The 12,323-nt window shown below is 40.7% G+C and overlaps 5 protein-coding genes across 6 annotated transcripts in view; 3 read left to right on the forward strand and 2 right to left on the reverse strand.

The window, feature by feature from the left end:
* LOC104822087 (glutathione S-transferase U13-like) overlaps positions 1 to 1,376 on the forward strand; it is a 1,562-nt gene extending 186 nt beyond the window's left edge. The window contains exons 2-3 of the mRNA XM_010553186.2: positions 1 to 260; positions 750 to 1,376. Coding sequence (XP_010551488.1) covers positions 1 to 260; positions 750 to 1,106 — 617 coding nt within the window. The 3' untranslated portion in view covers positions 1,107 to 1,376. The remainder of the gene's footprint in view (positions 261 to 749) is intronic.
* Positions 1,377 to 1,738: 362 nt separating this feature from the next.
* Positions 1,739 to 2,915, forward strand: LOC104822088 (glutathione S-transferase U13-like). Its single transcript, XM_010553187.2, has 2 exons — positions 1,739 to 2,218; positions 2,438 to 2,915. Exons 1-2 carry the CDS (start codon positions 1,886 to 1,888, stop codon positions 2,789 to 2,791), a joined length of 687 nt encoding a protein of 228 aa, XP_010551489.1. The 5' UTR covers positions 1,739 to 1,885; the 3' UTR covers positions 2,792 to 2,915.
* Positions 2,916 to 4,013: 1,098 nt separating this feature from the next.
* LOC104822089 (tetratricopeptide repeat protein 38) lies at positions 4,014 to 7,684 on the forward strand. 2 transcript variants are annotated; one of them, XM_010553189.1, is made up of 14 exons: positions 4,014 to 4,287; positions 4,922 to 5,093; positions 5,251 to 5,349; positions 5,457 to 5,558; positions 5,661 to 5,804; positions 5,938 to 6,032; positions 6,115 to 6,244; positions 6,344 to 6,448; positions 6,538 to 6,644; positions 6,736 to 6,787; positions 6,895 to 6,984; positions 7,073 to 7,157; positions 7,261 to 7,325; positions 7,407 to 7,684. In XM_010553189.1, the coding sequence occupies exons 1-14, from the start codon at positions 4,220 to 4,222 to the stop codon at positions 7,494 to 7,496; spliced, it is 1,404 nt and encodes a 467-aa protein (XP_010551491.1). In that variant the 5' UTR covers positions 4,014 to 4,219; the 3' UTR covers positions 7,497 to 7,684. The 2 variants fall into 2 exon arrangements, with proteins under 2 accessions (XP_010551491.1, XP_010551490.1); XM_010553188.2 differs by having other exon boundaries at positions 4,016 to 4,287; positions 7,401 to 7,684.
* Positions 7,553 to 9,867, reverse strand: LOC104822187 (LEAF RUST 10 DISEASE-RESISTANCE LOCUS RECEPTOR-LIKE PROTEIN KINASE-like 1.5). The gene is made up of 2 exons (XM_010553335.1): positions 9,806 to 9,867; positions 7,553 to 9,725 (listed from the first exon to the last, which is right to left on the reverse strand). Exons 1-2 carry the CDS (start codon positions 9,865 to 9,867, stop codon positions 7,802 to 7,804), a joined length of 1,986 nt encoding a protein of 661 aa, XP_010551637.1. The 3' UTR covers positions 7,553 to 7,801.
* Positions 9,868 to 10,422: 555 nt separating this feature from the next.
* LOC104822188 (thioredoxin H8) lies at positions 10,423 to 11,068 on the reverse strand. Its single transcript, XM_010553336.1, has 3 exons — positions 10,874 to 11,068; positions 10,655 to 10,777; positions 10,423 to 10,563 (listed from the first exon to the last, which is right to left on the reverse strand). Exons 1-3 carry the CDS (start codon positions 11,066 to 11,068, stop codon positions 10,423 to 10,425), a joined length of 459 nt encoding a protein of 152 aa, XP_010551638.1.
* Between the last annotated feature and the right edge of the window lie 1,255 nt (positions 11,069 to 12,323).

The following is a 12,323-nucleotide window of genomic DNA, read 5'->3' on the forward strand; positions in this document are numbered from 1 at the left end:
CCGCTCTTCACCTCAAGTCCGTAGCGTACGATTACGTCGAGGAGAAGGATGTCCTGAGCGCAAAGAGCGATCTTCTCCTAAAGCACAACCCTATCCACAAGAAAGTTCCTGTCCTCGTCCATGGCGACCGATCCGTCTGCGAATCTCTCAACATCGTCCAGTACGTCGACGAGGCTTGGCCTTCTCCTCCTTCCATCCTCCCCTCTGATCCGTACGATCGATCCATCGCTCGGTTCTGGGCCCAATACATCGACGAACAGGTAACATATATACATATATATGTACACACGCGGTCTTGTGGTATATTTCTATGCTCTTCCATGTTTATACTTTTAAAAAACCTGTCTTGATGTTCGAAATTCTAGATTGTTTGGATCTAGGTATCAAATATCGTGTTCTTGATCTAGATGAAGCAGATCAGATCTGAAAGAAAACAAATCTCTTCTCTTACCTTTTTACCTGAAAAACTAGGAAATATTATTCAACTTGTTTTTTTTTTACAAAACTAAAAAAAAGAAAAAAATGAACAGACCATGTCATTTAATTGACCGAAGCTAAACGTTTATGTGTCATTTTAATACTATTTATATCAATTAAATTTCAGTGGGAAACGATATTTTCCGATTTAAGATTCCGATATTATGGACAAGAAAGACTGATTCAAAGCCGTAGCAAAACATAACTCAAACGGGGTTTAATCGTATACATGTATGTATATATATTATATGTATGAATATCCGTTGTTACAGTGCTTCTCAGCGATCACGGCGACTGCCGGAGCAAAAGACGACGAGGGGAGAATGGCTGCGGCGGCGAATCTGGGGAGCTGTTTAGCGGTTCTGGAGGAAGGGTTTAAGAAATGCAGCAAAGGCGGAGACTTTTTCGGAGGGGACAACATCGGGCTCGTCGACATAGCCTGTGGGTCCCTGCTGGGGCCCCTCTGGGTCATCCAGAGGTTTTCCGGCGTCCAGTTCCTCCGCGAAGACAGTACCCCCAGTCTTGTCCGGTGGTCGGAGAGGTTTTGCGGCCACGACGCCGTCAAGCCGTACATGCCCACCGTCGACGAGTTCGTCGAGTTCGCCAAGAAGAAATTCAACGTCCAGTGATGGATGATGATGATGATGATGATGACGACTCTCTCGTTTTGTTCTGCTAATGTTTGATGATCATTTCTATCTATATCTTTGGTGAAGAAATGAATCAAGAATAAGATCTGTGACGATGATATGAGAAATTGCCTGTTTTATTTACCAAAAAAAAGAAAAAAAAAAAGAAATTGCCTGTTTTTGCTCCTTTCAACGTTATGATGAAGACCGTGTGAAAAAAAAAACTATAAAATCCAAAAATAAAATCCAAGGTGTTACGATTCGCTGTCATAATCCTATGTTTCATTTAATGAAGGATTTTTTGTCACGGGTTTATGTTTTTTATATATTATTTGTCTTTAGAGGAATCGGACTGTAACATTAAAAAAAAAAAAAAGAATCAATCGAATAAAGAAAAAGGCAAAGGCATCAAATAATGCATTTTAATAATTTCCAACAGCTGTGTATTACATTTATTATATCAGCCGCTTTTAAACGCATCCTCAAAAGCCATGGTTCCATGAAGAGAATAATTGCAGACACAGATAGAGAAAATAGCATTAAAAAAATTCAAATTTCTTGATTATTTATCATTTCATCACGTTGCACGCACTAGCCTTACACGTTTTCGTGACAACAGTCTTTGTCGGTCAAAAATTTCAGGATCCACCGACCATCGATTCAATAATCTTTGAAACTCGTGCGAAAATAAAAATAAAATTCCTGTGAAACCAAATTAGAGGATTACCCTCTATTTATAATCTTTCAAGAACACGTAAGGAAACGCTCACCAGATCAATATGGCTCAGGCCGGGTCGGACAGCGTGCAGCTGCTGGGCATGTGGTCGAGCCCGTTCGTCCTGAGGGCTCGAGTCGGGCTCCACCTCAAGTCCGTGACGTACGACTACTTGGAAGAGAAAGATGTCCTCAACGACAAAAGCGAGCTTCTGCTCAAACACAACCCTGTTTACAAGACCGTCCCCGTCCTCGTCCATGGCGACAGACCCGTGTGCGGCTCCCTTAACATAGTTCAGTACATCGACGAGGTCTGGCCTTCGGATCCTCCCATTCTTCCTTCCGACCCGTTCGACCGTGCTACGGCTCGGTTCTTGGCCGAGTATATCGACGAACACGTGAGTTTTTTTTTTGTTCGTACACACAACGAACGGATACAAAATACTTCCCTTTCTTTGGTGTCTTTTATATATTATCCCGAATATTATCTTAGCTATAATTAGAATTATAATCCGCTTACATATATCCAATATTATCATTGATATGGCCAATCAATATATATATACACACACATACATATATATGATATGAATACTTGTATTTGAACCATATCACAGTGTGTAGGAGCCATCGGGGGGCTGGCAGGGGCAAAGGACGAGGAGGGAAGAAAGGTGGCGAAGACGAAGCTGGAAGAATGTTTGGATGTAATCGAAACAGAATTTGGAAAGCGCAGCAAAGGCAAAGACTTCTTCGGAGGTGACAGTGTCAATCTCGTAGATATTGCCTTCGGCTGCGTCTTAGGACCCCTCCGGGTGGCCGAGAGGTTTTCCGGCCTTCAGTTCCTCCGTCAAGACAAAACTCCGTCTCTTCTCCGTTGGGCCGACAAGTTCTGCCGCCATAACGCCGTCAAGCCTTACATGCCCACCATTGACAAGCTCGTTGAGTTCGCCAAGATCAAATTCAATAACTAATGCATAATGATTTCCTGGTCTCTTTCACTTTTTTTTTTCTTTTCAAAGTACGTCTCTTTCTTGTTCTTGTTACCATTTTCAATCTATCTTTCTATTTTATTGATGTTAGTTTGTTCTTCTTCAATATCATTTACGAGTAATAAATTGCTTACCAAATGACATTATTACAAAAATCCAGTAAAATAATTAAATTGATAACAAAATTGTTTTTTTTTCTTCAGGGCTTTAAAAAATTTAGTAAAACTATTGAGATTTGTTTAAAAATAAAGAAAAAACAACAATAAAAAAATCTAGTTGATGCTTTTGGATACCTACATTTACAAGAAATGTAATAACTAAAATATTTTAATTTATAGTGAAATTTATATAATTATTAAGCTTAGAGTCTATATATTATCAAACGAACTGCAATTCTGTTATATATTATGGATTCACAATCAAATCAATGACTTTAAAAACCTCATACAACAAAGACTTTAAAAAAAAAAATTGGACAAATTAGGAAAAGGACCGAGAAAATATCTAACAGGTGGGGAACCAACCATGGGCATTCATTCTCCGTCCTTATTCCAAACATGGAAGATGTCGTTTGGGGAATATTACCCAAATAACCCACTTGGGTCGCAGCAATTTCAGGGTACACCACCCAAAAAAAAATTTTTTTTTTTCAATTTTAACTCACTTTTCGGTTGAAAAAGTCCAAAATACCCTTTTCGTTTTATTTTTTGCGATCTTTTTGCGACTAACATATAACTGATATACAACTAAAATAAGACGGATGATTTTTTTTGCCATTTGTTTGTAACTATATTTAGAATTAATTACGAAGTCGTAATAACGAAGTTATTTTTGAACGGATAAATATCGCGATTCATTAAGGTTAATTTCGTCTTTTTATGGAGAAAAAAATATGTTATGTGTATAGCTGAAATAGATGGGAATATTACTCAAATAACCCACTTGGGTCGCAGCAATTTCAGTGTACACCACCGAAAAAAAAAAAAAATTTGCGACCTTATTACGACTAATATATAACTAATATACAACATATATACGACGCAAAACTACTCTTATTTTAGTTGTATATTAGTTATATATTAGTCGTAATAAGTTCACAAATTTTTTTTTTTCCGGTGGTGTACCTGAAATTGCTGCGACCAAGTGGGTTATTAGGGTTAAAACCCCGAAATAGATGCGACCGGGTCATTTGAGTCAAGAACCCTGTCGTTTGTGAAGACAAGACACCAACTTTAATGTTTTGGAAAGAATTTGAATGCCGAAGACCAAAGGAGGAGAAAAGGGTAAAACCCAAAATCAGTCTCTCATGATCTTCTCTTCTATATTAGCTCAACTTCGGGCCTCGAAAGAAGACAGCGGTGATCCGAGAAATTGCCGTCGATTGAAGGAGAAGAAGATCGGGTTCTTGAAATGGATAAAGGAGTGAGATGTGTAAGGTGGGGATACGAGATTAACACATCAACTCCTATTTTGACCAGGTTCGTCTCTTCCTTTACTATCTACTGGCTTTTCTTGGTGGAAGTTTTGGGCTTTTTCTGACTTTTTGGCGTTTTGATGTCATGGGTTCTGTAAATTCGTGAACTTTAGCTCCGGTAGAATCATTATAGGGTTTAATTTCTCGAAAGGATTGGTTAGAGGGGTTTAGGGTTTTCCAATTGTGATCCCAGGTTGCAGGGTTGGTGATTGTGAAGGATTTTTAATTATAGATTTGATTAATGATGGGGTTTTTCATTTATGATTCTGCAGTCGATAGATCAAAAGGATTCATGATTATGGCCTATGTTTATCATTTATCCCTTGTAGTTATTGAATATAACTTGATATGTGATTGATTATTGCTCACACGGGTTTCACTTTCATGATTCTGTGTATACCTTCATCAAAAGGTATTGAATTTTGGGGGGTTTGTCGATTATGATCATGTGGGTGATTGGATATGCATTTTTATTGTTGTATGCCATGTGATCCGATTGTTGGATCTTCAAAATTTAGAGTCCGTTTTCAACTTTTCTGGCTTTCTGTATGGAATTTCTCAGGGATTGTGTGCATTCTACGCATGAGGATGTGATCTTTATCATTCATTTCCGTCATTTCTGCTTTGGACTTTGACAGCATTTCACTGTTGATGAAGGTTCTTAGTTATGGGAGGGAGAGGAAGGTGATTCTGGAGGCGCCACTTCACGATGATCATTGCGTTCTGGCCAACATTTTGGCCGCTCATTTCATTAGCCCGTCTGATCCTTCCAGAGCTTCTGCATATATTCAAGCTGCAAGACCTTATGTTGTGAGCCATTTGTCTTCCCTCTTTTTGTTTATATTTTTGCATTGAAGTAATTTATATGCAACAAAAATGGCATATTGTCTTGTTTATGTTGTGCCTTTTTAGTTCATTTTATACTCTAGCTTTGTGAATCTATGAGTTTTTAACCCATTGGTCTCAGGAACACGCAACAACATACGAGCAAAAATCTTTCGAGGTTGTCTCTTACCTGATTTCCGAGGACAGGGACGACGACATGGCATTTGAGTTGCACGCTGGGGTAATCACGGTTCTTAAATTTAATTGAAATGGTTTTCCCAGATTCTGTTTTCTAATATGTCTAGCAAATTCGCGTCGACATCTGTAACTATGAATTATGTTTTGCAGTTTCTGAAAAAGTATCCGAAAGATTTGGTTGCTCTGAAGAGAGCACAGATTTTGTGCTTCTACAGTGCTCGACCCGATCTCTTTCTGGGTCTTGCTCAGGAGGTATTAATGCGTCATATCATGTTTTATGGTTAACAAACAATAATCTAATTTGTTTAGATTGTGCATTTATAATTGATTTTAGTGATTGGAAATTTGTGACAGGTTCTGCCTGAGAATAAGGATGAAGGCTATGCATATGGTATGCTTGCTTTCCCATTGTTAGAGCTCGGCAGGATGGCTGAAGCTGAGGCTGCTGCTAAGAAAGCCTATGAGATAAACAGAAATGATTCGTGGGCGCATCATTGCGTGAGTTGTTCAACAATTTTGCGTCTTTTTCTTACGCAAGAATCATTGTTTGGCTGTCGGTTTTCATTCTGGCACTCGTTACCAAACCAAGAACGGTCCTTTGTCCATATTATTTTTCTTTCTTTTTTGGCAGTTATGTCATGTTCTTCAGTACGAATGTCGTTTCAAGGAAGCAGTGGAATTCATGGAAGAATGCTCAGCTTCGTGGGCTTCTCTCTCATCCTTCATGTAAAGCATTTTCCACCCATCTGAAAAACTCGGGCAAATTATGAAGCCTCTTCTGCTATATAATATATTTGAAAATTTTCAGGTATACCCACAACTGGTGGCATGTTGCCCTTTGTTACTTGGAAGGAGGGTCACCGATAGGTAAAGTATCGGAGATATATGATCATCACATCTGGAAAGAATTGGAGAAGTCCGATGCTGTTCCACCAGAAGTAATAATACTAATACCTTCTTTTTACCATTTTGGCATTCTTCTCCTAAAAAATTGAACTTTCTCCAACCATTTAACTTATCATTTTTGGGCTTTTCAGGTATATTTGAACGCTCTGGGCATGATATTGCGTTTGGATGTACGAGATTCACTTGATGGGTTTGAAGATCGGCTGAAGATCCTTTCGGACCGCTTGACCGATCAGGTAAAGCCATGTACTTGTGTTGTCCTTTATCAAATGTGCTTGTTCTTCTTCTCCTTTTTCAGACATTTTCGGGGTTTTGTAACATTCAGGCATGTTGGTATTTGGAATGGCACCTTGATATTTTAACCATCTGGGCCTTAACTAAGGTCGGAGAGACATCAAAAGCTCAGAAGTTACTCGACGGTCTGAAATTCCGGTTTGTAACAATACCCTTCTAGTTCTCTCATTCTTGCCAGAAGGAAATTTCATCTCTTTTATCGCTTACTGAACTCCTTTTACTCTTCCAGAACATCCCGGATGAACAAAAAGAAACGCAAGCTGATGCAGAAAGGAATTCGGGTTTGTTCATACTGACCTAATCTTTAGATTCGAGATCTCGCAAATTCTCTCTCAACATCTTCAGGTTTTATTTGTTTTTCCCGGGTTTGAAATGAAATCAAATCCAGCTCGGAGAAGCTGTTTACGAATACGCTAGGGGTAACTACAAGCAAACTCTAGAACTGCTCGGTCCAGATTTCGATGCCATCGATTACAAGGTAAATAATACATAGATAATCGTCTTCCCGATGATCAGAAATGTTTCTAGATCAAAGAACAACTAAAGCTTCTTCTTTTAATGGTTAGATCATCGGGGCATCGGATGAACAGATAGATGTTTTCGGTGAAATTTGGTGCAAAGCTTTGATACTGAACGGGCAATCCTCCACTGGTGCAGTCCAAGAAGCTCTCGTGCTCTTTCCAAACTTTGTTTTGTTTAGATTTTGCTCTCTCTTATGTTAACTGTGTTCGTTTCGGACATTCTGACAAAACAGCCATGGAAGTGATCAAGAAGAGGTTAGAGAACAGAGATGGTGTTCCCTTCACATGGCGTTTGCTGGTATTCATACTCATATTTCGAATATTTATTCATAGGAAATGTATAAATGTTGATATGTGACTAAAACTGTGGTAGGAGAAGAGTTACGCCATGGAAGGCAGTCAAGAAGCTCAGAGTGCTGCGGGGAAAGCGATGGAATTGGAAGCTTATCATTTCAAGTCTACTGCTTGAACATGGTCCATGTTTGTTTTCACACATATATATATATATATATATATATATATATATATCATTCCTAGATGGTATATTATTATTATATAATAAGGAGAAATACACTTATACAAAAATAAAAATAATTTTCATGGTTGTCGAAGACAAGATATTCTGTATTGAAAACGGTGTCTGAAACTTTTGCCATCCTTCACGATTAAAACATCCGACTCTGTCTCAGTTTCAGTACTATCAGAGTTTCCACGTGTGGCCAAGCATGACGTCACCCTCCCTATCACATCATCGTCCAAAATCTAATCAAACTGTCAACCTTTCGCCACGTCATCACCACGTGTACGGCTCACAATCCTCCTCAGCTGCGCCACAATCTCCCTCGAGTCGGGACGGTCGTCCTTGTCTGCCGCCACGCACCGGAAAGCCAGCTCCGCCACCGCCGCAACTCCGCCACCGTTGCCGTCGGACATCTGAACAAGAAGTGGGTCGACAACCTGGTCGAGAAGACCCATTTGGATCTTTGACACGACAAGATCCGCCAGCGCCATCTCCGGCTTCTCACGGCATTGGTCCACCGCCTTCATCCCCGTCATCAGCTCCATCAATACGACGCCGTAGCTGTACACGTCGCTTTTCTCCGTTAACCGGAACGACCGGTGGTAGTCAGGGTCCAAGTATCCCGGCGTCCCCTGTGGGCCCGTGCACACGTAATCCGATGACGATGCTGACGTGGCCACCGTCGTCTCCGACAAGGCCATAACCCTAGACAACCCAAAGTCTCCGACTTTGATCATCATGTCCTTCTCCACGAATATGTTCGACGACGTGATGTCTCTATGAACCACCGGAGGAGCGACGGCGAAGTGAAGATACTCCAAAGCCAGAGCCGTTTGCAGAGCGATGTCGAGGCGGAGTTGCCACGTCAGCGTCATTTTCCGGCATAAACCTGTCCGGCCGTGGAGATGGTCGGCGAGTGTGCCGTTGGGGACGTAATCGTAGACGAGAAGGAGACCTCTCGGGTCAGAGCAGTAACCATGGAGCTTGACGAGATTCGGGTGATTGATGGAGGAGAGGATCAGGATCTCGTTGCAGAAGGATTTCATGGAGAAGGCCTTTCCATGGTGGTGGAGGTGTTTCACGGCAACGAGTTGGCCATCGTGGAGGTGACCCAAGTAAACCGACCCGAACCCGCCGTCTCCGATCTTGCGCTTCGGGTCGAACTTGTTGGTGGCCGATTCGAGCTCTTCGTAGGTGAAGACCGGAGGGAGGAGACTGGCGAAGCGATGGCGGCGGAGGAACAGAGCCGCCGGGTCTTCTTCGTTTGCGGAGGACAAACTCGAACTCCGTGATCGGAAAATCGCAATGCTGACAGAAATGGCCATCAGCAGGCATGTCAGCGCAAAGATCAAACACAACACTGCGACATGATCGACTCGTTTGTCACGAGAAACCCAGATCGGTGAAAGTTCGGATCTTGCTTGAAAACAGAGGAAGCCCTTGTCTGGGTCGGATGAATTGAACCCGCAAACTCCATTCTTGGCCCTGCAAGCTCTGCATTTCACGAAATACGGGTCCTGAGATTCGTCCCATTCGACTTCAAACCCAAATCTGGAGAAAAAATCATCCAGAAACCCAAAGATATCTCCCTGACATCCTTGTTCGGACAATGACGACGACCCGCTGGCGTGTTCGCACCCCTGGAGGATCAGACCGGGATTCTCCAAGAGCTTGCAGTCCCAAGGACAATGGCTACATTTCGGGAGAATCAACCGCGAGCACGGTCGGAGAAGCGAGAGACGGGAGCAGGAAGAGTCGGAGACTCGGAACGGGGAGCCGGTGAGATCGATGACCCGGTCCGGTACGGAGGTGAACCGGTGAGAAGAGCAGCTGCTCCGGTTCGGGCTATGAGGCGGAGGAGACACAGGAGAGAGAAGGAGAGTGTTGGAAACGGCGTCGTAGCGAAGAAGAGAGAAAGAGAGGTTATTGATGGAGACGGTGGCGCGTGGAGACACGCAATGGATCTGGAAGTTCGGGTGGCCACAACCCGGCGAAGAAGAGAATGGGAATGGAGGAGATGAATTGAAGGGAGGACAATGCGAAGGAAAGGAAGAAGATGAAGAAGGAGGACACGTGTCACCTCCATAAGAAGAAGAAGCAGCTTCAACAATGGCGAAAATAGAGCACAGTAGAAGAACCGCTAAAGGGAAGCTCTGAAGCGGTGAAGATACGCCATTGCTATGGCCATGTAAGAAGAAGTAGCAGATCTGAATCTGGAAGTGTTTCTTTTTTTTTTTTTTTTGCAGCTCGGTGATGACCGAACGTGGTTAGAATAGGAGGAGGAGGAAGAAGAAGGAGTTATCTCTCGAGTTTTGTTCATAATTTTTTCTTCAATTCAATTTTAGTTATAGGGACTAATAATATAATTATTTTTTATAAAAAAAATATATATCTAGGTTGGTCAAGATTTTGCGCCAAGATTTCAAAAAAAAAAAAAAAAATCAGATAGAGAGGTTGGCGTTTCTATTCCCAAGCCATTGATTGTACCGACGAAAGCTTTGGTAATTGATACGATATCTTTCAGTTTTCAAATGCTGCTATCATTTTTTCAGATATTTTTTATCAATCTTTGCAATTGAAATCATGGTTAAAATGATGATGAAAACGTTGATCCATTAATTAATTACATTCGTATTGGCAATAAACGTTTTGACTTTGTGGGTCTCTGTCATAAATGATGGTCTGATTATTTCCACCGATCAAATAATTGGAGTATCAGTTTTGTTGGTATATTTTTTATAAATGTATTAATATTCCTTTCATAGGTATCTATGCATTCGCATGCTTATATCATTACATTTTTATTTCCCATGATGGGTTACAAAACAAGCAGGCAAAACCTTTGCTAGTTTGGTCGGGCGTGAAACCCGCTGTTTCAGTAAGAAGGTTGCATGTATTTCTCGATCTTGCTACGAAGTTCATCCACATTCACACCCACGACTCGGTCCAATTCTTGGCCTCTCTTCATGAACACCATCGCCGGCAACGTGTTCACGTTGAATTTCATCGACAAACCCTACCCACAAAAAAAAAAACATCTTAGAAATCATTCAAAAGTGAAAAATGAATCATGGACCGACGTTTAATTTGATGATCATAGTATCTACCATTAGCGCATCAACGTCAATCTTCACGAACTCGACATTGGTATATATGGCAGCAAACTCTTCAATCTTGGGCTCAATGGAGTTGCAAGGTCCACACCATTTGGCCGTGAAGTCAATAACCAGCTATGAACACATAAAGGAAATGACTTAGATTTTGTCAGACGACGATGTTTCCTCTCTAATAACAACATAGAAACCGAGCTAGGGAAGTGCAGTTACAAGCTTGTCGCTGTCTTTTAGAGCATTGAACCGAGCTTTCCACTGGTCCTTGCTCTTGATTTCAGTGACTCGTGGATTGTCCTGGACGAAAGGAGAAACCCTAGGCCCGGAAGGAGTCCTCCTCAGCTGCTTCTTGGCTCGGAGATCGGCGACCTGGTTTCTCTGGTCAGCCGAAGAAGAAACGTTAGCTCCCATATGGTCTGGTCGGAAGTTTAAGGTTGTAAGAGAAGAAAGAAAGAAGCTGAGACTCGTGAATTGAGTGTGGAAGAGGAAGATCTGCTCCTTGCTTTGAACCTTAAAGGCGAGAGGGTTAGAGGCTTTTATAGGCAGCTTTTTGCGGCTGGATACGCTAGATGACTGTTTTCATTCATGAATCTGAAAACGCACCACGTGTTTTGTTATAAAAATATGAAAAATAATTATATTTTCAAAACATATCTAAACATTCCTAAAGTTTGTTGTATTGATATTTCTATTAAAAAAACAAATCTCAGAGGTTTTTGTATTAAAAGAAGAATCAGAATCCTCCGTCGGGAACTTTTGAATGGAATCTCCACAATGGATATCATATTTTAAATACGGTTGAGGGGGAATCTGATTAAAGAATATCATATTCGATTAAATGAATGATGGATGTATTAACTGCTCAAAGAAGCGAATTAAACGTGGGTTTAATTTACTGTTTTAAGGGAATAATCAGAAGAATACATACATATTGGTCTTTGTGCATGCAAGCAAATGCCATGGGCTTGTTGGGCCAATTTTTGTACATCATGGGCTTGCAATTTCATTGTTTTCGGCCATGCCTTTCAGTTTACAAATGCGGCCCATTTATAAAAACGAACGGATTTCAAGGGCCAAAATTTTTGAACCTTCGTTGTGTAGGAAAATTATATAGGACCTTCATAAACTGTTTACAAATTTGGTTAATCACGTGAGATAAATACATGAGATAAAAAGTTTTTAAGAGGGTTAAAACTATCATATTTATAAAAAAAATGAAGCAAGGATACGAATTTTGATTTAGGAATTTCAGATAATTTTTTTTTTAGAATGGTGGTACAAAAAATTGTAACTCGTTATCTAGTAAATAGAAGACGGGCCAATGTGAATGAAAAGATGCAAAAAGTCTCTGCGCATGAACACATGACGACATTGAAATCTTCTTCTATCGAACTTTATAATTTTAAATATATATATATATAGAACAATAATAAAAGCAAGATAGAGATAACCATGGAGAAATTCATAGTCGACCTAGAATGGACTAACATTTGTCCTACTGCTTCTTTAAACCACCATCCCCTGTTTTACTATATGAAAAAACATGCATGTTATACCATCCAATTTGATCCACATTTCATCCAAGGAAAAGAAAAAAAAAAGTCGCTCGAAATTTGCATATAAATTCACCCCCCCCCCCACATACCCACAAAAATCACCGCTGAAA

This window comes from Tarenaya hassleriana, unplaced genomic scaffold, assembly GCF_000463585.1.
Source record: "Tarenaya hassleriana unplaced genomic scaffold, ASM46358v1 Cleome35, whole genome shotgun sequence".
NCBI classification, from domain to species: domain Eukaryota; kingdom Viridiplantae; phylum Streptophyta; class Magnoliopsida; order Brassicales; family Cleomaceae; genus Tarenaya; species Tarenaya hassleriana.

Coding starts and splice junctions, on each gene's coding strand:
- LOC104822088 (XM_010553187.2), top strand. CDS start 1,886: ATGGCTCAGGCCGGGTCGGACAGCGTGCAGCTGCTGGGCATGTGGTCG. Junction 2,219..2,437: donor CCGAGTATATCGACGAACAC/GTGAGTTTTTTT, acceptor ACCATATCACAG/TGTGTAGGAGCCATCGGGGG.
- LOC104822089 (XM_010553188.2), top strand. CDS start 4,220: ATGGATAAAGGAGTGAGATGTGTAAGGTGGGGATACGAGATTAACACA. Junction 7,158..7,260: donor GAACGGGCAATCCTCCACTG/GTGCAGTCCAAG, acceptor CTGACAAAACAG/CCATGGAAGTGATCAAGAAG. Junction 7,326..7,400: donor CCTTCACATGGCGTTTGCTG/GTATTCATACTC, acceptor AAACTGTGGTAG/GAGAAGAGTTACGCCATGGA.
- LOC104822187 (XM_010553335.1), bottom strand. CDS start 9,867: ATGAACAAAACTCGAGAGATAACTCCTTCTTCTTCCTCCTCCTCCTAT. Junction 9,726..9,805: donor TCCTATTCTAACCACGTTCG/GTCATCACCGAG, acceptor ACATGGCCATAG/CAATGGCGTATCTTCACCGC.
- LOC104822188 (XM_010553336.1), bottom strand. CDS start 11,068: ATGGGAGCTAACGTTTCTTCTTCGGCTGACCAGAGAAACCAGGTCGCC. Junction 10,778..10,873: donor TAAAAGACAGCGACAAGCTT/GTAACTGCACTT, acceptor ATGTGTTCATAG/CTGGTTATTGACTTCACGGC. Junction 10,564..10,654: donor TTGACGTTGATGCGCTAATG/GTAGATACTATG, acceptor TTTTGTGGGTAG/GGTTTGTCGATGAAATTCAA.